The sequence below is a fragment of the Alosa pseudoharengus genome, unplaced genomic scaffold, assembly GCF_046254945.1.
Source record: "Alosa pseudoharengus isolate Yale_2024_CS ecotype anadromous, Long Island Sound unplaced genomic scaffold, YU_APseudo_1.1 YU_APseudo_1.1_scf_14, whole genome shotgun sequence".
In the NCBI taxonomy this organism is placed as follows: Eukaryota; Metazoa; Chordata; class Actinopteri; order Clupeiformes; family Clupeidae; genus Alosa; species Alosa pseudoharengus.
In genome coordinates this window covers 21,081,079-21,108,674 of record NW_027468609.1, presented here as the reverse complement: position 1 = coordinate 21,108,674, position 27,596 = coordinate 21,081,079, and the positions used below count along the sequence as shown (strand labels likewise).

Below are 27,596 nucleotides of genomic sequence, written 5' to 3'. Positions count from 1 at the left end.
CGCAGCATTTTGGTGATATTTTGTGATGAATTTGGGGAAACCAATTGTTGTTTCAGTTGTGTTTTCTCAAAATAAAAAAACTCCAAAACTGTGTGTATTTTGCAACAAAATTTCTAAAGGGGTGACAATACTTTTGTCAGTGGCTGTATGTGTCGAGCATGCCAAAATGTAAAAGTATTGTGTTCCCTTCAGATAGCTAGAAAGCATCTTTCATCTTTCCGACAAGTCAGTTTCCGTAGACCAATAAATCTTAAAGTGATTTTAAATGCAACTAGAGAAGTCAAAACATGTTACAAATATAAGCATATTATTCTGATTGTCATTAAAAACAATATACTCATATATTCTGAAGAGACTTTTATTATGTATCGTTACAGAATAGCCACAGTAATCAGGATATTAATCCATCTGAGTGACTAGTCAGAAGATTTCACAGGATTTACTCTGCAGCCTCCTTGCCCTAAGAAAGAGAAATTGAGAAATGTAATGGAATTGAATGTATGAAATATGAACATATGATGGCTTATAATAAAATATGGTAAATGTGATTTACCCTTCCAGAATCACGGCTCTTGGCTCTCATTTTGTTGACCTGGGATTCAGCAATGTCAGCACGCTCCTCAGCCTCCTCCAGCTCATGCTGAACCTTCCTGAACTTAGACAGGTGGGAGTTGGATTGCTCCTCCTAATAATGAGCAAATATGTTTGAGTTCAGAGGCTTCTGTTTTGAAGCTAACAGTTTTTGTTTTACTGTTTTTCCTCTGTTGCTTTGGCACATTTCTCAGATCAGAATGGTAATTCTCAAAATTGTTTGTTCAAACTCCATATCATATTATCACTTGTGCACATCATTGCAGTTAGGCAGTTTCTCCCCATTTTGAACAAATAGCAATGTTTGAGTACATCCATGCACCTGATTTTGTACAAATGTCTGCTGTTTTTTGAATTTTCAATGGCTAATGTCATGTTGGTCAAAATGCACTATACTGGTTCCCTGCTGACAGTCCGTCGCAAGGGGGGTGTGAGGCCTTGTGCGAACTTGACGGGTGCGAGGCTCTTTTCACTTACGGCCATGAAATCATGCGATAGCCTACTTTACACGTAGTTTACTGTCCTGGGATTCGGAATTGCTCAAAAAGAAAAAAAAAACTTCAGGCAGTTTTCAGTAGTTATGAGGAGCAATATGAGAGAGAAATTTGATTATCATTGATCGTTGTTTTGGGACATTAAGCCCGTTAAGCCTTTTCCATAGGCGTCAGTGAAGGAGATTGAAGAAACATGCTGTCACGTCAGGTAGCCTAAAGTTCATAGGCCTAATATGACTTCATGCTAATTTTTTTGAAGGTTCTTAGTGATTATGAGGAACAATATGAGAGCAATTTGGTGATCACTGATCATTGTTTTAGGACATTAAGCCACGTTAAGCTTTTTGCTTAAAATAGGCGTTAATGAAGCTTAACGCTTAATGCCGTCTTCGGCCAGGCGCGAGGCCCATCAGACGCGAGGCCTTGGGCGACGGCCCAACCTGTACTTCCTGTCTGGTTAGTTTCCCTCCATTTATGCTTGCACCTGCTCCCTGTTATTGTCTTGTTGGTCTCATCCAGTCCTCTGTCTTTCTGTTAATTAGTCTGTGTATTTCTACCCCCCTGTTCCTCTGTCCTTTGTCGGTTTGTACTGTCAGGTTTTAGGCAGGAGGACCCAAGCGCAAGACTCTTCCAAGCAGAAGTGTAGAAAAACACACTTTAGAAATATAGAAAAACTTAATTATAAAGAAGACACCATCATACGCCTAAAATGTAAGTAAAGGAAGTTTGCTTCAGACAAACAATTCAGTACACTATACAGTACAGTTCTGCAAATGTCGATAACAAACGAAACAAAAATAAGTGCTTGCATGTAAACTATTAATAATAATAATAATAATAATATTATAATATTATAATAATATTAATAATATAATATATCGATATTATGTTTTTGAAAATCGATACAGTATTGTCTAATAAAATGTTGCGATATTCAATTTCATGGATACTTTCTTACACCCCTATAGGCAATATAAGAAGCTACTTACAGCTTCCTCAGCCTGCCTCTTGTAGGCTTTGACCTTCAGCTGCAGCTTGTCAACCAGGTCCTGCAGTCTGGTAACATTCTTCTTGTCCTCCTCAGTCTGAAAAGAAAAACAATCTGTTAGTGCTGGGCGGTATGACCAAAAATGTATATCATGGTATTTTTCAAAATTCTTACGGTTTCACGGTATATGACGGTATTTTTTTGTCATGCATAATCAGATGTTCACAGCATTTTCTACAGGTTGAGAGAGGAATTGCTGCAGTACATTGACTAAGGAATAGGATGGTCTATTTTACTGTCATGATGTAAAATAACTCCACACTAGTGGTAGGCTAATGCAGTTTTGCATGGCCCCAGAAAATGATGCTGTTTACAAAGAGCCACTCATGATTCTAATGAAGAATCTAATCAGAATGCAAAGACAATTGCTGTCAAAATACAAAACTTTTACTGTGCAAATTTCACAAAAATCTTGTATAAAACCAATACAAAAAGTAGTGCAACTTGCAATTATACTTTTTTGAAAATTATACAATTTAAAATAAAACCTCTCTGCTAATATGCTTACTCTGTCAAATAGGCCTATCAGAAACATGCCTTAATGTTATTGTGTGGTTTATATGACGTTAGTGGTAGGCTAACGTTAACTTCATGTGGATGTGGATGTCTTGTTAGCTCAGTGTTTTTCAACCTTTTTTGTGCCACGGCACACTTTTGACACTTAAAATGTCCCACGGCACACTAACATCCTGTGTAAAGAAAAAATAAAAATACCATAACATACCTAACATTTCAAATAATACACAGATATGGCCTTATTATGGCTTCTATGCAAGACCTGCTCAATGAAACAAGCGCCCTCTGTTTCATTTGTAGGTGACTATATCTAATTTAATTGTTGTTATGAACTGGATATGTGATGATTCTGTGAATACTGGATATGGGGCCCCCGTTGTACAATGCCTGCATACCACAAATAGTGCAATCATACAATCAATGAGAGCATGTGGTTATAAATTCTTTGATGCAACAGTTGCTTTTCTGGACCAGTGAGTGACATTTGGGTAATTTTCTGCGGCACACCTGATGATCTCTCACGGCACACTAGTGTGCCCCGGCACAGTGGTTGAAAAACACTGTGTTAGCTTGCCATGAGCTTCGGTTCGGTTCGCTAGGCAAAACATTAACAAAAAAGTTCATTTTGGAGCACTGATGACAGTCAGGATCATTTCTAACTAGCCAGCTAGTATTGCTCAGTGCATGTCTATAACATGCTTTACTTGCTACCTGGATAATTTCAGTGAATATTCTTAAGGTGAGATGAATGATAAGAACATTAAACTTCACTGTGTTCGGTGGGTTGCTAACTAACATCACCTAGCCAGCTAGTTACAGCTGTTGAACAATCTCAATAGAATTTTCGTGACGGTAAATCCCTTTCAATGCAGTATCCCTTAACGTTTTTCCTTAACTAAAGAAACAATTTAAGGTATTCTGTGCAACACCCTTAAATAAACCCTTACCTAAGGAGAAATTAAGCCTTAAGGGTCATTCTTCAGGGGAAAAACTTAAGGTGTTTTGTGTTTACCCTCACTATGCCTCGCAGTGGCTCCATGCGTGCGTGTGAAAAAAGTCCCGTCTGAAACACTGTCGCGCGGCGCAGCGTTCCAAACATTGTGTAATAAAATACACCGGTATGGCGGTATATTAAAAATTCATATCATAACGAAAATATACACCGGTATACGGTGTGAACCGGTATACCGCCCAGCACTACAATCTGTCAGTCATTGTATTCCTTGAGTTAAATTAAATGTTGTTCCATTGTGGTTAAATAAACTTTGTACCTGGTAGGTGAGCTCCTTCACTCTCCTCTCGTATTTGCGAACTCCCTTGACAGCATCAGCACCACGTCTCTGTTCAGCCTCAATTTCAGATTCCAACTCACGGACCTTTATATAAACAACATTTTCATTTCGGACAATGTCTTCATTTTATTCATTGCGTTCTTTAAAAACAATTTTCTTCTCATCCAAATTTAGTCACTTACCCTGGACTCCAGTTTCTGGAGCTGTTTCTTGCCACCCTTCATGGCCAGATTCTCAGCCTCATCCAGGCGGTGCTGCAGATCCTTCACAGTGACCTCCAGGTTCTTCTTCATCCTCTCCAGATGAGAACTGGTGTCCTGCTCTTTCTTCAACTCCTCTGCCATCATGGCAGCCTAGATGACAGCATGATTGTTTATGGAAGGTTGCATGAAAACACTTTCTTAATGTTCATATACTTAATACATTAGGGATGAATTTAGAAAAAATATCACTTCATAAATATCACTTACATCAGTGATGGCTTTCTTGGCCTTGTCCTCAGCATTTCTAGCCTCCTGGACAATGTCATCAACCTCACCTTGGATCTGAACCAAGTCAGCCTCAAGCTTCTTCTTGGTGTTAATCAGACTTGTGTTCTAACATTCAGAAATAATTTCAAATATGTTAAATGGTGAAAAATCTTTTGAAAGAACTGGGGATATGATTGAAATTATTCTCTTTTGTGAGAAAAAATATGTCTCTACCTGAGAGTGCAGGAGGCCAACGCGCTCACTGGCATCAACCAGCTCCTGTTCGGCCACTTTGCGGCCTCTCTCCGTCTGCTCCAGAGCAACTCTGAGCTCCTCAATCTCAGCCATCATTAGGGTGTTCCTGCGCTCCACCATGGCAACCTGCTCCTTCATGTCTTCTTGTCCTCTGACAGCATCATCAAGGTGCAGCTGGGCATCCTAATAATAAAAACATGGAATGACAAAAAAGATGTCATGCTACCAAGAGACAGTTTGGATGAAATCTTATGTTGTTGTTTTTTGGAGAAACTTCTACTATCAATCGAGTAGTAATGATGGATAGATAAAATCACACAGGATTCTTGTAATATTTTATTCTATAACTGACCTTGAGTTGACCTTGCACATTTCTCAGTTGTTTCTGGGACTCAGCAGCCTGGCGGTTAGCATGACTCAACTGAATCTCCATCTCATTGAGGTCTCCCTCCATCTTCTTCTTGATTCTTAGGGCATCATTTCTGCTCCTGATTTCAGAGTCCAGAGTGCTCTGCATGGACTCAATCACCCTCTGGCTGTTCCTCTTGATCTGCTCCATCTCCTCATCCTTTTCTGCAAGCTTCCTGTCAACCTCACCCTTGATCTGGTTGAGTTCAAGTTGGACACGAAGAATCTTGGACTCCTCATGCTCAAGACTTCCCTAAATAGCAAAATTAAGAATTGTAAAATATAAAGAACATAATTTACAATTCTCACTGTGTAGTAAAGCCCATCTGAGTTTCTACCTCAGCCTCTTCGAGGGCTGTCTGGATCTCCGACTTCTCAGTCTCTACAGTCTTCTTGGCCTTCTCCAGCTCATGGATGCTCTTTCCAGTCTCTCCAAGTTGCTCAGACAGGTCAGATATCTCTTCTGCAAATATGTAGTTATATTACAGTAAACATATTATATGGAAGTTTAAAAATATGTTTTGAGTTGGATACGTATTGGGTTATTTTGACTCACGTTGCAAATTCTTGTTCTCCCTCTTCAGGGTCTCAAGGTGGTCAAGAGACTCCTCATAGGAGTTCTTTATCTTGAACAGCTCAGTGCTGAGAGAACGAGTTTCTTTCTGGGCACCCTCCAACTCTGCCTGACCCTCCTCGTACTTCTGCTTCCATTCTGCCAGGACCTTTTAGAAACAGTTTTTGTTGTGAGGCTTATTTGTTCATTTTACCTACATTCCATATCTGAATGATGTTTTGGAGGTATTACCTTGTCAAAGTTTCTTTGCTTCTTGTCAAGATTGGCAGCTAGAGCATTGGCTCTCTCCACATCAATCATGAGGTCCTCAACCTCACCTTGGAGTCTCTGCTTGGTCTTATCCAGAGAGGCACATTTGGAGTTGACAGCCTGGATTTGCTCCTCAGCCTCCTGAAGACGCTGGGCAAGCTTTTTTCTGTAAGAAAAAGCACAAGATTTCAGAGGACATTATGGTTTTGCCCCCAAGAAAATAGAACGTTTTAGTGGTCAATATCCATATATAAATTCACTTTTTGCCATCTTTAGCACATACTTGGACTCCTCAAGCTCCTCAGTGCGCTGGATGGCATCAGTTTCGTACTTAGTCCTCCACTGAGCAACCTCGCTGTTGGCCTTGGACATGCCACGCTGCAGTTCAGCTTTAGCCTCCTGCTCTTCCTCAAACTGCTCCCTCAGGAGGTCGCAGTCATGCCGTGCAGACTGAACAGCATGGGCCAGGGCATTCTTGGCCTACTTGTTAACAAGTATGGGTATTAATAACGTTTTTCACATAATTTGATCTATGTAATCCAATTTCTTCATTTTGTGCACAGGTATCAGTACCTTGACTTCCTCTTCATTCAGTCTCTTCAGCTCCTCAACTTGCTGAGTGAAGGCCTGCTTGCTTCTGGTCAGCTGAGACACAAGAGCATCTTTCTCCTCGACCTGGCGACCAAGCTCACCATTTTCAGTCTGAAGTCTTGCTCTCTGAGCACTGAGGTCATTGACCTGACGACCAGCCTCATCACTCTTGGACTTGGTTTCACTGAGTTGGTCCTCAAGGGTGCGGCACATCTTCTCCAGATTTGTCTGTTTAACAAAATGTCCGTTAGTAGCAAAAAGTTAACCAAATTATTGGAAGTTGGTTTGTTTAAAAGATAACATGGAGGTAAATATCATCAACCTTAGCTTTAGCAACAGCCTCCATGTTGCTGGCGAGATCATCAATTTCCATCTTGTATTCACTCTTCTCCTTCTCAAGCTTCTGCTTGACACGTTGGAGGTTGTCAAGCTGCTCTCCCAGCTCAGCCACGCTGTCGGCCTGCTTCTTGCGGAGAGCTGACGCAGTGGCTTCATGCTGCAGGGTGGACTCCTCAAGGTCACGACGCAGCTTCTGGAACTCAGCCTCACGCTTCTTGTTCATCTCAATTTGAGCAGCAGTGGCACCACCAGCCTCCTCAAGCCTCTCACTGATCTCCTCAAGTTCCCTGGAGAGATCAGCTCTCTGCTTCTCAACCTTGGCTCTAGCTGCACGTTCAGACTCAATCTCTTCCTCCAGTTCCTCAATTCGGGCCTTTTGAGGGGAAAAATGTAAGACAAAAACCTGCAAACAAGCTCAGAGTTTTAGTTGATAGAGAATAATCAAACCTGAAGCTCCTTGATCTTCTTCTGCAGCTGAGCACCCAGTGATTGTTCATCTTCAATCTTACTTAGAAGTTGACTTGTTTCAAAGTCCTTTCTGATTGAAAAAAGAGTAAAGAAAAGGAAGATAATAGATAAAGGAAGAATAATTTCTGAAGTTGGCTGCATACATACAGTAGGAATTGAACGGTAACATTTTGCAATAGATAAGGCCTTTACTTCTTTATCTTCTCATTAGACTGCTGCTTGTCATTCTCCAGATCCATGATGGACTCCTGGGTTAGCTTCAGGTCACCCTCAAGCTTTCTCTTTGATCTCTCAAGGTCCATACGGAGTTTCTTTTCTTGCTCCAGGGAACCCTCAAGCTGACAATTTGAAATGTGAAGTTAGTATGTGGGAAATATTGATTGTTTATACTCTAGATTCATATTATAGACTATAGATTAAGAATTTACATCATCCACTTGCTGTTCAAGCTTAGACTTTGATTTGGTCAGAGTGTTGACTTTGTCTTCCTCTGCTTGAAGATCATCAAGGGTCTGCTGGTGGGCCTCTTGGAGGGCTTTCTTCTCCTTTGTCAGCTTAGCAATGGATTCATCCTGAGAGGCCATCTCTTCAGTTAGGTTCTTGACCTGCACGGGGAAAGTTTAACATTAGTAAACAGTGTAACTTACTGTAGATGCTTTATTTTTTACAGATTACATTGGTCGGCCCTTTATAATTTCCAACCTTGTTCTCAGTGGCATGTTTCTCCTTCTCCACTTTGGCCAAGGTCAGCTCCAGATCATCAATGTCCTTCTTGAGCTCAGAGCACTCATCCTCCAGTTTCCTCTTCTTGGCAGTCAGCTCAGCATTGATTTCCTCTTCATCCTCCAGTCTCTCTGTTGTTTCTTTGACTTTGGCTTCGAGCTGGATCTTACTTTTGATAAGACCCTCACACCTCTCCTCAGCATCATTGAGACCCTCAGATCCCTATTGTAAATATAAGATGTAAACATGACATCTGATTTGTTTTGAAAACACAATGCTGAGACTGGGTATTCGTATGAAAGTGAATATTGAAATTGTACAGTATAGACCTACAGATGCCACTTGCAGTGCCAGGTCATTCCTCTCTTGAACCAGAGCCACCATCTTCTCCTCCAGCTCCTTCTTCCTGGCCTCTGCCTTTGCACAGTTTTCTTTGAGTTTATCATAGTTCTCTTTCATGTTGGCTAGCTCCTTCTCAGTTTCAGCACTCTTCAGCAGAGGCTTGACCTTGTAGTACACCTTCATCCATGGCCAAGTCTTGACATTCATGAATGAGCGGATATTGTACTGGATGGTGAAGATAGATTCTCTAAACAAGAACAACTGTTTGTGAAATCATTTGTCCTTGAAAATAAATACTCATACTTCCAATTGTTGAATACTTTTAATTGAAAACAATTACCTCCTTTCCATCATCTTCACAAACTCCCTCCTCATCAGGTATGCGCGGCAGAGAGCCTGAGTCATTGTGACCAGGGTGGCCAGTTTCTCATCTCGCATTTCCTCAAGGGTACCCAGCAGACCAGCTTTGAAAAACACCTGAGGGATGAATGACAATATAAGCATTAATCTCACACAGAAAATGTGCTCTAGTTCCCTGTGCTCTTGTTGCTCCTGTACATATGATAGTCAGATAATAGATTACATGACACTTCTCTACCTTTGTGTGTCCAAATTTGTACTGGGTATGATCAACATCAATGGATCCCAAGAGCTTCTCAGCAGCCTTCTTGTTATCAATGAACTGACCCTCGGGGATGACACTGGCATTTAGCACTTTGTATCTAGATAGAATAAATGCATGTCCATATACATTATTACTTTTTCCTCTCTAAATGCAGTATTGTATTTTATTTTATTATATTTAGTATATTCTTTATCTTCCACTGTCCTTATTGCTTAGTTGTGTTTTTATATTATATACTTTTTTTTTTTTAAGTATATTTTTTTGGCCTTTTTATGCCTTTAATGATAGTGACAGTTGAGAGTGACAGGAAGTGAATGGGAGAGAGAGCAGGGGTAGGATCCGGGAAGGACCACGGGGCGGGAATCGAACCCGGGTCGCCGGCGTACGGTGCAGGTGCCCCAGCCAGTTGCACCACTGCTGGGGCCTATATTATATACTTTAATTACTTTTTCTGCTGTTAGTGAATGTGTGTGTGTTGTCTGTATGCTACTGAGACCTTGAATTTCCCCTGGGAATCAATAAAGTATCTATCTATCTATCTATCTATCTATTGAATATCTGTAATGCTTTATTGGCTTTCTCAGTTCACCTCTGCTTAAAGTCACCATATAGGATTCTGCTTGGGAAACCCTTTCTGCAGATTCGGATACCCTCCAGTACACCATTACACCTGAGCTGATGGATGACCAGGAAGTTCTGCATAAGACCTGCAAATATAGATATTTGTATTTTTCAAGGAAAATACAAGGTGAAGAATAATGAAAAGCTATTTCATCATCAAAAGCTCTCTACCTGGTTTCTTAATTTCATTTGGAATCAGACAACGCACAAAGTGGGGATGGGTGCTCCTCAAGTTGGTCATCAGTTTGCCCAAGTTCTCCTGTTGAGATAAGAATGCAATCAAAAAATCCCCTCATCTTTCTTGATTAGATGATTGATTTGTTTGTTTTTTGGTTTTATATACATACCCTGAACTGTGATGACACAGTCTGCATGGAGCCACCCTTCTTCTTCTTCTGCTTACTACCAGCAGCCTCTGTTGAAATACAAATGATGGATTCAGTAATTGAGTTACATATATAGAAATTCATACACGGGATATTTGTAGCATTAGCTTATAGACTGGTATAGGTTTTTTTACCCTCAACAACAGGTGGGTACAAGGTAGGTAGGAGTTTTACTCCTGACTTCTGGTACAGCTGCACAACAGAATCGTTCAGTGGATCCTTGTTCTTGTCCAGCCACCCAGTAACATTGTAGTCCACAGTGCCAGCATAGTGCACCAGGGAGAAGTGGGCTTCTGCTTTGCCTTTGGCAGGCTTGGGCTTCTCAAAGGCCTTAGTTTTGCCAAGATGCTGGTCATACAGCTTGTTCTTGAAAGTGGTGTCAGAGGCCTTGGGGAACATGCACTCCTCTTCAAGGATGGCAAAGATTCCCATAGGCTATTGGATGAGCTTAGTTTTAAAATTGGATATTATAAAACAATACAAATCTAGCACTTGGGTCATTTGACTGATTGAAACTGACCTTCTCAATGAGCTCAATGCAAGCGGCTAAGTCCATGCCGAAGTCAATGAACTCCCAATCAATGCCCTCTTTCTTGTATTCCTCTTGCTCCAGAACAAACATGTGGTGGTTGAAAAACTGTTGCAGTTTCTCATTGGTGAAGTTGATGCATAGCTGTTCCATGCTGTTGTACTGTGATTGAAAAATAGATTGTAATATAAATGTCCCCTACTGAAGTTATACCACATTGTGGTGTGAGTGAAAATGGTGTTAACTTATGCTTACATCAAAAATCTCAAAGCCAGCAATATCCAGCACACCGATATAGAACTGCCTTGGCTGTTTAGTATCCAACATCTGGTTTATACGGATGACCATCCACAAGAACATCCTCTCATAGATGGACTTGGACAAGGCTGCAACTGAGTTATTGACCTGAAAAAGAATATTCAAGCAATGGTCATCCTATGCTCAGAGACCAAAAAGTAAAATGCTTATAGGATAAAAGCAGGTCATTTTACTACTAGTAATTTTGTCCAAATACTGCCAAGTGGTTTGTCATCTTAAGTGAACTTTTTAGTGACTAAAATAATACCTGTGGCACAGTCTGACCCTTAGTGACATATTCATTTCCGACTTTCACTCTTGGGTAGCACAAAGCCTTTAGCATGTCAGCAGAGTTCAGGCCCAGGAGATAAGCGACTTTGTCAGCTTCTAAAAACAGTGCAACAGTGAAGCATTGTAGGGATTCAAAATGTATAGCTTGGAAAACAATTTCATGCTCCACAATCCAAACAAATTTGGGACCGCATTTAATGCAGGTTTGTCCACATTCATGAAAAAAATATATAATGTCCGCAACACTTAGACTCCCATATTATGTAATGTACAAAGGTAAAGTTTCGACCCTGCTGGGTCTTCTTCAGGCAAAACATTGTCCACATTTATCTTATCTTTCTAAACCAAAAGAAAGTGTAGCTTAAAGACTATGTGCAACACAAACAACAGAGGTTTTTGATGTGGGTAATAAATATAATAAATTAATTACTATGAGACGAGGAAAAGTTATATGTTGATATATAAATTATACATAGTAAAAATAGTACAATAAACAAGACTAATTTAAACTTGAAGAACTGACAGAAGTTCAGTAGATTATTGTAATATGTTAGCTCTAGGCACCCCGGGACCGGTTTTGTTACAGTGCCCCCCTCCTCCTCCCGTACTGTACATCAATTCTATGCAACATATCACAAAGCACCATAGTGATACTATACATCTTTTGAAAGCTGACACTCTCAACAGATTTGGTACTATCTTCACATTCAGGTGAAGCACTGCTACTTGGGCGGAGTGATTTGCAGGCCGCACCAGAAAAGTTCCGGTGTTACTTCTTCAAACCCCAAGGAGCGGTGCTTACATACGCTTACATAACGGCTGTGTCTCCTTTGACATTGTTATTTGTACACGTTGTCACTATACAAATCACAGCATGCAAATAGGAAAATGTTGGAGTTCTTTTGTCACTATTGGGAGGTGTAGGCTATTGGAACCGGCCACTTCGAGAAACCTGTGCTAAGCTAGTAACAACACGCACGGAGATGAGAAGGGTATGTATCGACTTAGCTAACTCTGGGGAATACGGTTAGCTAAAGTCCCAAAAAGTTGGTGTGTTCCTTTAAGTATCCTACCCTCATTGCCATCAGGCTCAGCCTGCTCCTCACGCTGCTTCTGCTTGAATTTCATGTTGCCATGATGGAGCACAGCACCGGTCAGCTTGTAAATGGTGACTTTCTCCTCATTAGTGAAACCCAGGATGTCAATGGCAGTCTGAAATGATAAATGATATGCTTATTTTCATACTCTACATTCTCTGAAATAAGAAACCATAGAACCTAGACATATGTAAATCATACATCTGTGGCCACCAACTCCTCTTTGTCATCAATGCTGGCCACAGCGATCTGACCCTGACTGCACATGGGGAAATCATAGGGGTTGGTTGTGATGAGGGACATTTCTGTAGGGAACAAAACACACCATAAACATCATACACATCTTCAGCTATCAACATTGAATGTGTTCATTCAGTATTGTTTGAATGGGTTAGCCTACCAACTAGCTCAGGCATGTGATTGGTCATCATCTGATAGAAGATGTGGTAGCCTCTCTCATCAGGAAGCTGGAATGTCACTCTAGACTTCTCCAGCAGGTCTATTCACATAGGGAAGTACAGTATGTATTTTGATTTGACAGAAGGCAGTAATAGTGAAACATTTTATAAATGCAGGATAATTATACTTACAAGTCTCAATATCAGCACTAGCCAGTTTTCCAGATGTGCCAAAGTGAATTCTGATGAATTTACCCTGATTGAAATTACATTTTGACATTAGATTTATTCATTTAGCTGACACCTTTAACCAAAGCAGGTTACAAGTGAGGAAAAATATTCAAGTATTCAATAAACATTCAGTAAATAGACCTAAGAGTAAAAATAAATACTGCCTTTAGGCTACTAATACAAAAAGCAATTTAAAGTGTGGTTTAAGTAGAAATCAGAGGATGTTTTTCAAATGAGATATAACAGATATAACAATCTGGGTACATGATACTGTAAGTGTGAGTTAAAAAAAACCTAAGAAGTTGATTATCTAAAAAATACAAAACTGAAGTAAGAGTTAAGATGAGAAACTAAACTTACGAAACGTGAAGAGTTGTCATTCCTCACAGTCTTGGCATTACCATAAGCCTCCAGCAGTGGGTTGGCAGCAATAATCTGGTCTTCAAGAGAACCCTGCAAGTCAGTAGATATATTGTTATTGAAGTTCATGTCTGTGTTGCTATGTGATAATTAGCTTTTAAATATGCAAGGGAGGACCTTACCTTAATTTTTCCACTACTGGCTGGTGGCTGCTCTTGCTTCTTCTTGTCACCACCAGCCACTGCAATTGTTGCAAAGTACTGGATGACACGCTTGGTGTTTACAGTCTTGCCAGCACCAGATTCTCCGCTGTATTAAACAGAAGATTTGCAGTTTTCTATATCACAATTACAAAGTGTATCAAAAGATTATATAGAAGATAATGCAAAGGTTTAGCCCTCTATTAAAATTCTAAAAAAGTTTTAAGGCGTGCATTGACACTTACGTGATCAGCACTGACTGATTCTCCCTGTCTGTGTAGCAAAATAGAGTTTTACATGAAAGGTGCATTTTACATAAATTAATAAAAAATATTATGTATCGAAATTATTCAGTGTTGACCTTTAAACTGAAAGCATACCTTGGAGCATAAACTGATAGGCGTTGTCAGAGACAGAGAAGATGTGCGGTGGGGCCTCCACACGCTTCTTGCCTCTATAGGCAGCCACCACCTCTGCATCGTACACTGGGAGCCACTTGTAGGGGTTCACAGTGACACAGAAAAGTCCAGAGTAGGTCTAGAATGAAGAAATAAAGAGGATTGGTTTTCCAGCTTTTCGTTTTTTTTTTATTAGTTCAAAGGTGTAATGCTTACGTAGATCATCCATGCTGCATAACGCTCTTTGAGGTTATACAGGACAGAAGCTTCATTGAGGTGGGTCATCATGGCCATGTCCTCAATTTTGTCATATTTGGGAGGATTCAAGGGGAAGACTTCATCTTCCTTCACTGTCCTTTCCTAAAACAAATGTAGAAAACAGCTTTAACAAAGAGATGTATTCAAGAAACTTTCTGTGGAAATGTAATTTTAACAGCCTTGCTAAAGTACCTCCTTTTTTTCAAGTGTTTCAACGACACATTTGCCACCTTCCTTCTTTTTAATTGTACCCTTGATGTACAAGTCCTCTTTATCAACCACAAAGCAAGCTGTCTTTGCATCAAAGGGCCTGCTTTGGGCCTCAATTCTCTCCCTCTCAGGCTTACGAAGGTAGATGGCAGCTTTGCCAAACACGGCCATTTCACCGTCTCCCATGGTTGCTGGTTACTGTATTAATCATGAACATGAAGAGCAGACATTTTCAACATAAAATGCTTTAAATAGTTAGACATGTACAGACACAGTACTGGAAATAAAGTGGTTGACAACCATTAGGGGACAAATCATGGAAAACCACAGTTGTTTGCCAGGCCATGGAGTTTATCAATAGGGTACTCAAACTGTACAATTAATTAAAAAGTCACATACAAAACAGTCTTTCGATATCTAAATAATAATGGAAACAATTTAGAAACGGCATTATTTTTCTGAAATATAATCCCATTACAATCATATTAATATACACATTGAATATACACACATATTCAAACACACCATACTGTACAAACCACTGAAGTGATTTATGAGCATATTAATTCACTGCAGAAAAGTATATCTTACCAAGTTTATTAAGATAAAACAAATCTATTAGTATTGCTTTTAGTATAAATATACTTACTTTGAGCTTTCTTGTAAGATTATTTGACTTAAAATACGTCAAAATCTTCTTATATTCAGACATAAAAACAAGTAAATTTATCTGCCAGTGGATTAAGTAAATTTATCTTAATTTAAAGGAACCATATGTAAGATTGTGGCCAAAACTGGTCCTGCAATCACTTTCAAATTAATGTAGAGTGGTGTATCCCCTCCCCCTCCCTCCTGACTCAAGGTTGCCAACCTGGATGCCGAAACACTACTGACTTCGTGATTAGTAGATAGGTGGAGGGTGGCGCATCAGGCCAAAACACAACATGACATGACAAAACACAACATCAACATCAGTTTTAAATGACAATATCCTGGCCGGACTACTGTTGTCAGTGATATAACTATTTGAAATGAACATGATTTCTTAATGTCTAGTGACATATCAGGGCCATTTTATGATAACTTGAAATACATTTCTTACATACGGTTCCTGATAAGATTCTTAAATTAAGATAAAATTACTTAATCCACTGGCAGATAGTGTTACTTGTTTTTATTTTTTTAAAGTCCTCTTTAGAGAACATCTCCTCTCATAGCACCACTTACAACAAGTCTTGCTGATCCTAGCACTCACCAGCCGTTTTAAACTGACACGTAACTGTTAAAAACAGCACTCACTGATGCACTTATTCTTACTGTACTCTTTTTTTAAATTGTCCTAAAATTGTTGAGAATTGCTTTAAAACTTAAACTGTTTACCATGTTGTAAGTCGCTTTGGCTAAAAATGCATCAGCCAAATGTAATGTAATGTAATGTAAAGTAAGTATCTTTATACTAAAAACAATGCTAACTAGATTTTTTTTCTTAATATAAGAGTATAACACTTGGTAAGATATATTATTTTTTGCAGTGTTGACTCTGACGATGCTTCTCTGTTGAAGCTTTTTAGGCATAAGCTATCCGTGAATTATGGTAAAATTCAAGATCTGTGTAGGCACTAGAGTCATAACTAGGGACATTAAGTAATTAATGGTGTAGACATATTGGACACAATTTGCTGCAAAGATTGAATATTTCAATACAAGTTAAGCCTTGAATGGAGCTACACCTGTGTCACAGTTCATAGCAATAATTAGTAAATGCCCCCAAAACATTTTGTTTACTTGAAGACAAATAGCTTGTTTTAATCGTTAAGCTGTTCAGATAAATCAGATGTAGTGACTTACCTTTTCCTCCCAAGACCAGATTCCAATTTCCACAGTTGTTAGAGTGTCTAAAAATGATAAAACATACAAAGTCAAGTATTTTAGTATAGGAATACATGTAATGTAAATACATAACGTGTAGCAGTCTTAAGTGTATTAGTTCCATACTTTAGAGATTAAGAGATGGAGTTTGCCATGACACATTCTCTAATAGGAGGAGCCACCTCCTGTCTGTGTCTGTGAAAACAAAGAATGACTTACTGTGCACTGGATCCCCCCTGGCCTCTTTTGTAGCCCTCCCATACTCCCAGCAGGTCCTTATATTGGCCGTATTCTGTCAACTAAGCAGAGCTCTAATAAGGCAATGTGTGTTTGATATGTTGATGTGTTTGGATTTATTTAAACATTACCTCAACCTCACTAGGACACAAAAACCCCCAGCAAATTGTGTGTGTGTGTGTGGGGGGGGGGGAGGGTGTTAGGGGGGTGCTGTGGCGAGACTGGCAACAGCGCCTGTACCACCAAGTGCCCAGTTTTGAGTCAGGATTTCCTGATCCCACCCCATCTCTCTCTCCCACTCGTTTTCTGTCAGTTTCTTCACACTCCTATCATAATAAAGGCCAAAAAGTCCAATATTTTATGTTAACTGTATATGAAGAGTTCAGATGCAAAAGCCTCTAAACACCACCTCCATCACAAATAAGATAACGATGGTGCGTGAATGCTCTCCACATATACAGTAGTATACATTAATCAAATAATTTTGCTTCAATACTCGCTAAATACTACTCTCTTCCTGGTCTGAAGTATGAGCCAGATAAAAAAAAAAAAATACAAGAAAAGTGGTCCGGTGGATTAAGAGGGTTTTGCATAATATGTATAGTGTATAACAGTAAACCTCAAAGTAAGGGTCATAATTAATGTTGTGCCTTTTTTGGGATGGTTTTGTGTGTATTATAACTGATTTATTTATGAGATATATTAGGATTTAAAGAATTGTAAAACCATTTGATACCTGGAGATGCTCATTATGGTCAAAATCGGTGGCTATATTTAACTGAGCAAAAAAACAATTCTAGAATAAGAAGTTATTGGAAGGGGCACATGTTGTCCATGAATATGTTTTCAGTATGAACATAGAACAGTACTTTTATACCAGTGTGATACAAATGCAATTGTTATCATATATCATAATTAAAGTGTAATGTCTACTCCATCAGCTTGTCTAGGCATTTTTGCTTTTATGGCCAAGGGCTTCTTGTTTGTTTTTGTGTGGTGACTGTGAATATCAGATTACAAAATGTTGTTCCCCAATGATTTGGAGGCTCCCTGAAATAAATTGCATGTAACTAATATGTCCTTCAAATATGAATGTGCTGTATTCTATTTATGCCCACGATGCATACGTAGGATGTGGCAGTACTTTTGTTTTGGCAGTGATTGAACTAGTACATTTTATAGCAAGATGAAGAGCACAGCGGTTTTATTACTGGTGTTCAGTGTCATACTGTATTTCATATAGGCTCTCTGCCTGGGACATGTAAAAAGAAGCAATACTGTATTCTGTATTCATCCTTGACCTTCTGACACTATTAAAGACATGTTACTGTTGTTTATGTTGGCTCTTCAAATATGTGCAACCAGCTTCCAGCTCCATAGTTGAAACACCATGCTGTTGTCATATTTATTATGAGACTGTGTATGTTCTGTTTAGTTTGAAGGCACAACTGAATGTATCACCCAAATGTGTTTTAAATTATTTCAGTTTAGTGATACTGGTTGTAAGCAATGGAGAGGGCAGTCAACCAACCCTTCCTCGAACCTGGGTCTCCTCCGTACTAAACAGCAACGGCAAAGACCCAGACTTGTTTGTATGGCAGTGGTATGCTCAACCGTAGTGACGGTACTTCATCACACTGCCCTCTCCATTGGGAGAAATCCGGCAACTTTTTACATAGATTTGCGTTTCTTGAGGTCACCGAGTACTGTTGGTACGGAAAAAACGAAAACAATCGATTTTACCTAGCTCGTTGCTACAGCCAGCAGCTGACGCAGCAAGGAAGCTATAGTGCTACATTCTGAGGGCATATCCGTGAGCTCCCATGTACAGTACATGCCCACAGAGTGTAGCGCTGTAGCTGCCTGGCTACATTAGCTGCTGGCTTTAGCAACTCAAACTAGGTAAAACGATTGTTTTCATGGTTTTTTCGTACCAACAGTACTAGGTGACCTCGAGAAGCGAAGATCTATATTAAAACTTGCTGTATTTCTCCTTTAAGCATAGTGGCATCCCTCAATCACCCACCAGCCATACTTCTTCCAGCCCAACACGCGTCACCCATTTCTGGGATCCATCACACAACCTTTCCTGGGGGTCCATACAGCTTACATAGTGGGTACTCTTATAATGGCCTCACGGCATGCCATCCCACTTCTAAATGAAAAGACCAGTTACATGCTTGAAGTTTTTCTATTGCTAACACCATCATAAAGTGTTGAGCTGATCCACTGATATGTCCTTTTTTGTCCTTAGAATCCTGCTTGTGGTATTAACTAAGCAAATAGATTCTGCTGCCTTATTATGACCGCCGCGCAGCGAAGCGGGTGGGTGGGTTAACATGACCCCTGGAGGCAAACATACGGAAAAAAATGGTCATCCTAGGCCCTACAGTTCTCAAGATATTCACAGAGAACTGTGTCTGCCCTACCCTTCTTTCGGGGGGTCCAGTCCAGCGGGGGGGCTACAGATCAAAACGAAAAATTACGGTTCCATGCTATCCATGTGGGGGTACATGCCCACCAAGTTTTGTGTACCCCGGTCTTTCAGTGTCCCGGGAATCCTTGTTGGTGTACGTCACTAAATGTACACATAAATTATTTTATTGTAAGGCCCCCCATGAACGAAAGTACACAAAACTTGGCATGCATTCGGAGGGTGTCATAATGATCCTACACTTTTAATTTCGTGCAGTTTTGACCTTGTCAGCCAGAGATATTGTGATGAAAACACCTAATTTTTTGCTTTTTCATTTTTAACTAGGTGGCGCTATACATAAAATAAGTGGTAATGGGATGGGTTGACATGCCCCCTTAAGACCAACATACACAAAAAAGGTGGACCTCCTAGGCCCTACGGTTATCGAGATATTCACAGAAAACTGTCTCCGGCCACCTACAGGCCAGTTGGTGTATAGTAACATAAATTAATTTATTGTGTGGCCCCCCATGAACGGAATTCCACGAAACTTGGCGTGCATACAGAGGGTGTCATAATGATCCTACACTTCCAATTTTGTACAGTTTTGACTTTGTTAGGTCACAGATACCTCCAATTACAACACCTCATTTTTACTTTTTTGTGTTTAACTAGGTGGCGCTATACATGAAATGAGTGGTTATGGAATGGGTTGACATGGCCCCTTGAGATCAACATACAAAAAAAAAATGGTCCTCCTAAACCCTACGGTTTTCGAGATATTCACAGAAAACTGTGTCTGCCCTACCCTCCTTTCGGGGGTCCAGTCCAGCGGGGGGGCTACAGATCAAAACGAAAAACGATGGTTCCATGCTATCCATGTGGGGTTACATGCCCACCAAGTTTCGTGTACCCCGGTCTTTCAGTGTCCCGGGAATCATTGACAGAAATTTGAGCATGCGAAAAAGAAAAAAAAAAAAAATAGAAAAAAAAAAAAAAAAAAAAAATCTGACTAAACCTATATGACCGCCGCTTCGCTGCGCGGCGGTCATAATAACATGGATGTTGCTGTTGGCGAACAGTGTGACATGAGTTAAGCTTTTATTAAGTTGGCAAAAGTTTGAACTAGCCAACTAGCTCCGCTGGTGGGAAACGCATGGGACTCATAGCTCTGTCCTATTGCGTGCAGAGGGAATTTGAAAGACAACCGATTATCCCGCCCCTCGGACTGAGCACTGCGAACGGTGAGTGCCCAGACAAAACACTACATTTTAATGTGGGTCTGGCTCGTCAGGCTAGTTGGAAATGGGATTGTGGTCAAAATTACTCCAAGACAACTGGTGTGAGACTGCAGCTTTATTCTTGATACTGGGAGCATGTTACCCACATGAAATATCGAAGTAACAAGCCCACATATCTATGGGTGAGTCAGTTCTTAACTTAAGTTCCCAGACCCTACATCTTGATGTGGGCCTGGCTCGTCAGGCTACAAAATATGGGCAATATCTAAATGATTTACAGTAACTACTGTCTGAAAAAGTGATAAAAACACAATCAATAAATATTATGCAAACATAATTAGCTAAACATCATTATAAAACATAATAGAATTATTACTGAAATATAGCCTACCATGCACAGGAATCATTCTGCAGAGTGGTAGGTACTGTAAGGGGTCTTGTCCCGTTTTCCTGTCTGTACTTTTATTTTGTATCCATCATGTCTGCTCCTGGGGATTCAGGCAACAAGGATTAGGGACAGGAGCACCAGCAGTTTTAGAAGTTGAGCAGTTAAATATGCAAGGACTTTTATTATGAAACAGCAAAATGTATGCACTTGAGCAGAGGAAGTGTAGAATAGTGTATCCATATTCCTAGTTTGATGGAGTGATACACAGAGAAAGCTTCAGATGTTCTATGATATGTCCATATTTATTTTATGCTGGTATCTAGACTTTATTCTTGCATTGTTGCACTGTTGGACTTACTCATTTTCACCATCACCATGACAGTCACTCACACAGAGCACCTTACCTTACTATGCACAGAGAATCACAGGCTCAGTCCCTGCCTCAGTCATTGCAAACGCCTCTTGATTAATCACCCACTATGTGGATACTGTTTTTAGAATTGATTTAGATTAAGTGTCATTTAGTATAATTTGTATTTTAGTATATTCTTTATCTTCTACTGTCCTTATTGCTTAGTTGTGTTTTTTATATTATATACTTTTAATTACTTTTTTCTGCTGTTAGTGAATGTGTGTGTGATGTCTGTATGCTACTGAGACCTTGAATTTCCCCTGGGGATCAATAAAGTATCTATCTATCTATCTATGTATCTATCTATGTAAAAGTAAAGCAACCAAGTTGACTCGACTACCATAAAGAGTGATTTTCCAAATCAGTGAAACAATGAAAATTGGGTAACACTTTATTTGAAGGGGTCTACATAAGGGTGACATGTAACCGTCATAAGAATGACATGACACATGTCATGCACATTAATGACACATTATTGATGTTTATGACTGTTGTCATAATGTGTCATTCGGTTTTTGAAATGTCAAGTTGACATTGTCTGGGTGTCATCATTATGACAACTTGACATTAGACAAGATGACATTATTTGACGGTGTCTTTGTCATGACAACTTGACATTAGCCAAGAAAATGTAACCCATTTACAATATTGTCATGACAACTTGACATTAGCCAAGAAATGCAAGGTGTTTATGATTGTTATGACAACTTAAATGAAAAAAGATAATGTCCGCAACACTGCTTTTGACTCCCAATATTTAATGCAACGTTTCGACCCTGCTGGGTCTTCTTCAGGCAAATGCCATTTGCCTGAAGAAGACCCAGCAGGGTCGAAACGTTGCATTAAATATTGGGAGTCAAAAGCAGTGTTGCGGACATTATCTTTTTTCATTTGAGTATAGTTTCCTTTGTCCTGCACCTGCCAGAAGGTGGGATGTGCACACATTAACTGTTTGCTGAATGTTATGACAACTTGACATATAACTGTGCTTGGCCTAAGTATATCTTCTAGGTTTATGAAGTGATGAGCCTGAACAATTGGCTGTCATGACACCATTATAAATTGTGTCATGAACTTTCCTTGGCATGATATTGTCATGACAACTTGACATAACTGTTTGGCCGGACTTATCTTCTAGGTTTATGAAGTGATGAGCCTGAACAATTGGCTGTCATGACACCATTGTAAATTGGTCATGAGTACTTTTCTTGACCTCAACTACAGTGGTACAGTTTTGCCTTGTCATTAAGCTGTCACAAATAACTATTACACACCAAAATAGTTTCCTGACAGTGTCATGAATACTTACCTTTGACCTAAAGTACAGTGAACCATCTGAGATGTTTCCTGAACATGTCATTAAGCGCCATTACACTATCATGTAGGTCCTATTTCTGTATATTGGAACATTGAGTCTAATTCAACTATAATAACAACAAATACCATACTCAGTCATGACTTAAAAGAGTTTATTTCAGCAATTCATTTTGCAAAACCATAACACATGGACATGTAACCATTCCAGCTAACATAACTGTGTATGTGGAACATGGATTAAACTATTCACATACTAGTCCTAAAGCACATTTTCATTGCCATCATTTCTGCAGCTTTTTCAAGTCATGCACGAGTCTACCCAACACACCATTACGATGGCGGATTCCTAACCAGTAGTGTTTTGAGGGACTGAGGGGTTCGATTCCCCCTGAGACGCCATATTTGGTTTTTGTATGTCTGCCATGCACGTTCAATATGTTGAGTATGTGCACTGTTTTCTGGATTTACAAAGTTTTGTTTGTGGCAGACTGAGAATTGCCTATACCCATACTGGGAAAGTTGATTCTTGTAGGCACGCCATTCATCTGTGAGGATGGATGCATTGGTCTTGACGTGTCTCCGGATTTGTCTTGTAAGAGTACGCCTTGAGCGATTCCTGACCAGTTTCAAAATGGGTCTTCTGGAGTGACCATCGACTTCCAGCATCCCAAAGACCCATGTGCGCTTGCGACGCCAAGTGTTACCACATCGGCCTCGGTGATACTGAAAAGTAAGGGGTGGAAACAAAGACAATGAATGACAACTAATTAACTGTGATTGTGTTGTGGGACAGAGGTACACAAATACACAACCAGTAGGCTACCTTTCGTTTGTGGGCGAATTTGCTTTCATCAATAACAACAAATCGATGACGACCACCAATTCGCATTCCTCTGTCCTTCAGTCGTCTGAGGGCAGACATACACACCTTGGAACACAGAAATCAGTACATTAGTACTGTAACATAAAATTTGCAAGCTCTTTTTATCAAACACACTGAATAGGGACCCTTTTGTATGGAATACAGTGTTTCCGACAGAATTGAATTCTATTTGTGGTGGTAGGTTTGCAGAATTAACTTCAATGCAACAGTTTTTAACAAATTAGCGCAGCGTGGTTATGATGCTAACCAGATTTAGCACAATTTAGTACAACCTGGAAAATCATTGTGTGGTGGTCAATGTTGATATTGTGGTGGCCCGCCACAAATAAGTCAATGTATGGGAAACACTGGAATAGGCCTATATGAGCTTCGCGCATACATTTTACAATGGGTTGCATTTACTATAATGGGCATTTTTCATTTTATATTAATATCACCCTACGTGTCATGCACCAACCTCTCTGAGTAATTTTGCCATTCTTGACAAAGTCTTCGAGCTTGCTGCAATTCCATCTGATATCATATCCAATTGTTTCAACTGCAAACCTTGCGCAAACCTTTAGAGAAGCAAGATGACAAGAGCCATGAGCATATTACATAAAATCTAAAATCAAGTCATGCACAAATGACACATCATTGATGTTTATGACTGTTAGACATTAGGCTAAGTGTCACTCAGGTGTTGTAGCCTAATGTTAAATTGATTTTATTAGGGAATCATGGTCAAACAATATCTGGTCCACAATTCGAATTGGTCTGGAATTCTTTCACTTTCATTTTCAGTCATTGAAATTTCAGAAACTTCAAAAAGTGTCATAGGTGTCGTTTTATGTTTCTATACCCATGTCTGGACTGTCTCAGCTACCAAAACAACTATTTCAACAAAGACATGGATATAATGGGTTAATAGGACATTTCTACATAGCCCTAGATGCCTACCTGCATGAATTCAAGCCATTTCACCAATGGAGTGTGGGACTTTGAAAATATTGAGCCATTGCGTATACGGACAGGGGGGAGCTTTTGTGATGCTTACAGACCCTGAGGAAAATTAAAGCAAAGCATTAGAATTATTTCACTTAAATAAAATAAAATAAAAAATACAGGTGAGATTATGAGAAGTATGAAGTCTAGGCTACTGCTTTGATAGCTATTTTCTATTATAATAGGCTAACACACTAACATACAGCAATAATAGCCTATAAAAAGTAGATGCACTAGTGGTAGCTATTACATTTACGAAGTAGCCTAAAATCTTATAATCTTGTTTGAAAGAGGATTAGATAACACCTTACCATCGGAAACCATCACTTCGGTTTTCTCTCTTCAGTTTCATGTTGAAATTGCATTTTCTGCAGTTCATGGTCCTCTTCAGCATTCCCCATTTCTGCATCCATACAACTATTTTTCTCCTGTTTTTTATGGTATCTGAGCGCCTAGTATTTTTTATAAGTTTTTGTTGTAACAGTGTCATCATGGCAGGGGTCCTTAATCAAGCGCTTCAACTACTGTAGCCTACAACATCCTGGCGCCCGAATTAGATTTTTGAATTTTAGGCGGTAAGTACCGTAAGAACATTAGCACTCCACCTAGTGGAATTTGAAATGTTCAGGAAAAAAATATTTCCCTTTTTCATCCTCATAGTAGTTGAGTGTGTAGCATTATTTATATATATATATATATATATATATATATATAAATTTATTTAACTTAAAATAAATCTTGTCATAGCTTTATCAACCTGCATGCACGCTACCGTAAATACCACAACCACCGTCAAGCGCAAGCAAATTCTGACGATGACCGTGACAAACCCAGCAAGCAACTGACGTGTTGGAACCAGGTCAGAACGGAAGAGAACCATTCACTAATTAGGTAAACTAAAGCATCTTAGTTATAATTTCTTTGTGTTTTTCTTTGCCGTTAACATTATTAACTATATTAACAGAGCTTGCAGTTAACATTATTAACTTTTGTTAGTATTAGTGTAACAGATGCCAGCTAGCTTAGCTAACTTTTGTTAACAGTAAACTACCGGTATTGCTCGTAATTTTCTTCATCTCATCATTCTCGTTAGCTGCTATACTAAGGAGAGAGAGAGAGTAATACATCGTATGTTTTGGCACTTAAAATGTGCAAAATAAGTAATACTGAATGATGTTAATCCCATTAAGTGCTAAGTGGGTAAGTGAATGAGTAAGTGTGCATAGTGTGTAAGGTGGCACTCTGGAAGCACGAGGGGCATTAGCCTAAACTTTAACGTTAACTGGAATAGGCTAAAGTAGCAAAGGTTTCAGTAAAGGTCTGTTTAAAACAACTTGGTTTGCCAATCTTATGACCAACTTGTGCAGGTTCATTTTAACCTGGTTTTAAAGGGTGTGTTTTTGCTTTTCACAATTTGGTTAACACTAGCCTCGATGGAAACTCGTGGGAAGAAGTGTGGCGGCCGCGCGGGTAGTAAAAGGAAGAAAGATGACACATGGCTGGAGGAGGCAGGAAAGGAAAGTTCTCCGAAAAAATCTTGTAAGTCAAATCTTGTTGAAAGCAAACACATGCACCTATCCCAACTTAGCCTAGATGGTGATCAGCAAGCAGAGTTCAGATATAAAACCATTTTTAAAGTCCATATTCAGAAATATGGAAAAAATAAGATGATTTCCAAGTGATTTCTGTCAAACTGCAATTATAATGTTATTACCAAGTTAAATAAATCAAACCAAAACAATCCCATTGGAGTTGGACTGATAATAAATAAAGTAAAAAAATATATTTCTGTACATTCATCACAAATGGACTAATTTTTTTGCATCAACTCTTCAAGTGTTGTCAGAACAATGGATCTATTGCAGGTTTATCTTTTGAAGAGGACAGTTGTACACTACCATACATTCTTTGGGTGCTTAATTTAGACTCATGTCGTGCTAAGAATATAATGTCGTGCAAGGAATATAATTCGTCGAACAATTTTTTATGACAACATGTAGATGCTGAATTCATGGAACATGCAGTTTAACATTAGTATGGAATGGTGACTTTTTTTTTACCAGATCTACTTCATTCTGTAAACACATTCTGTGTCAGCCAATTAGGTAACAATGCAGTAACAAAGTATGCTACAGTCAACATGAGTTTAATAGAATTAACAAATTTTGTTATGTTTATTTGTCCCCCAAATGTGTAGGGTCACCAACTGGCGTGATGCAGATGGCCAAACTGAGAGAGGAGAACAAATTGGCACAGCAGAAGATTAGTCATCTTGAAGAACGTGTTAAACACCTCGAGGAGGCCAATATTGACCTGAAAAGGGACAAAGACTTCCTGGTGGAACAACTAAAGGGAGCACATGTAGAAAGCAAGGAGCCAAAATCCAGTGAAAATCCAGGTACAATGACATCTGTCATGCTATCCATGAAGTGCTTCAAAGATTACAGTTCACATCCAGACACTTTAGGCCACTGCTTCCTTTTATGTAGATTTTAACAAATTGCTTACCTGTGTGGATTTGCATGTTTTATTTTGGGGGCTTTTTGTCTTTATTATGATAGGACAGTAGAGAGTGATAGGCAATGAGTTGGAAAGAGATGGGGAAGGGTCAGGAAATGACCTCGGGTCGGATTTGGGTTTAGGTTATGATGCCTGAGTCTACTGAGCCACGGTGCTATTTGCCTGTTTTAGCATGTTACAAAATCATTAGAATGAATGACAAAATATGGACTAGGATTCTTGTGGTGAGAATTAAAAATGACGTGGAAGCAAAACCGAACTGAGATGTGTTAAGAAAGGGAACGCTCCCAAGGTTTATTACAAGCCGGCTTGGAGGAGAACATGAACCGAGTTGCCTCTGTTCAAGTCACCTCACGACTCTCGTATGTCACTGCCTTTTATCCTGTTAGTAGGCTATTTATCTGCTCCAGTGGAAAAGTTCAGACACGCCCGGACCTATGCGTTCTTAATTGGCACCGACCACCTATGGTGAAGTAGCCTGGGTGTTCCCATGCTGCCTTGCGCGCGATTTGATTCACGCTGCTAAGGCAGCCTGGAGACCATGGAGCAAATTTTCGCCTGAGATAGGGGATGAGCTATAATCACATTTGTTTACAGTATGTACTTACAAATTATTTTTTCTACAGTTTGGCTTCTATTTTACCTAGAAGAATGTGTGAGAGGGGGCATGGCAACAGTAGATAGAGGGGGGGGGGTAGTTAGGATAATTCTTAAGGCCTGGCACTAATAGGGGGCCTCAGAGAATATTTTAATATTATAATCAATGTTTGTGGGGCCCAACATTATTTTTAGGGGCAAACATTTCTACAGGTGCTCCTGCTCTCAAATAATCAATTGCAGAGGGTCACTACACCTAGCCTGGCTAACGTCAGCCCTCATCTCATTGAGATGGGGTCTGGGAACTAGACATTAATTTTCTCGTATTTGAAACGTGGTTTACGAATACCCAGAGCCGTTTATTGGGCGCTATGAATGTCTATCAAATGCGTCTGTACGTAGCTCATAACGGCTTCGGTGTGTCGTCATTGTCTTGCTGGCCTCCCTCCGTTCTGTGATTGGTCCCCTAAC

At 39.6% G+C, this 27,596-nt stretch overlaps 1 protein-coding gene across 2 annotated transcripts; it reads right to left on the bottom strand.

The window, feature by feature from the left end:
- Positions 1 to 342: 342 nt before the first annotated feature.
- LOC143123045 (myosin heavy chain, fast skeletal muscle-like) lies at positions 343 to 16,385 on the bottom strand. Of its 2 annotated transcripts, none has more exons than XM_076284154.1 (40): positions 16,350 to 16,385; positions 16,110 to 16,156; positions 14,244 to 14,459; positions 14,010 to 14,153; positions 13,776 to 13,932; positions 13,641 to 13,668; positions 13,378 to 13,504; positions 13,196 to 13,288; positions 12,797 to 12,860; positions 12,607 to 12,705; positions 12,408 to 12,511; positions 12,183 to 12,321; positions 11,087 to 11,205; positions 10,777 to 10,926; positions 10,513 to 10,683; positions 10,127 to 10,427; positions 9,954 to 10,021; positions 9,778 to 9,865; positions 9,575 to 9,692; positions 8,959 to 9,082; positions 8,701 to 8,837; positions 8,352 to 8,607; positions 7,998 to 8,240; positions 7,724 to 7,900; positions 7,488 to 7,633; positions 7,275 to 7,365; positions 6,811 to 7,200; positions 6,471 to 6,716; positions 6,181 to 6,377; positions 5,880 to 6,063; positions 5,631 to 5,796; positions 5,413 to 5,537; positions 5,019 to 5,327; positions 4,646 to 4,849; positions 4,412 to 4,537; positions 4,124 to 4,294; positions 3,921 to 4,025; positions 2,075 to 2,170; positions 554 to 685; positions 343 to 460 (listed from the first exon to the last, which is right to left on the bottom strand). In XM_076284154.1, exons 3-40 carry the CDS (start codon positions 14,445 to 14,447, stop codon positions 440 to 442), a joined length of 5,820 nt encoding a protein of 1,939 aa, XP_076140269.1. In that variant the 5' UTR covers positions 14,448 to 14,459; positions 16,110 to 16,156; positions 16,350 to 16,385; the 3' UTR covers positions 343 to 439. The 2 variants fall into 2 exon arrangements, with proteins under 2 accessions (XP_076140269.1, XP_076140270.1); XM_076284155.1 differs by lacking the exon at positions 16,350 to 16,385 and adding an exon at positions 16,257 to 16,304.
- Positions 16,386 to 27,596: the final 11,211 nt, after the last annotated feature.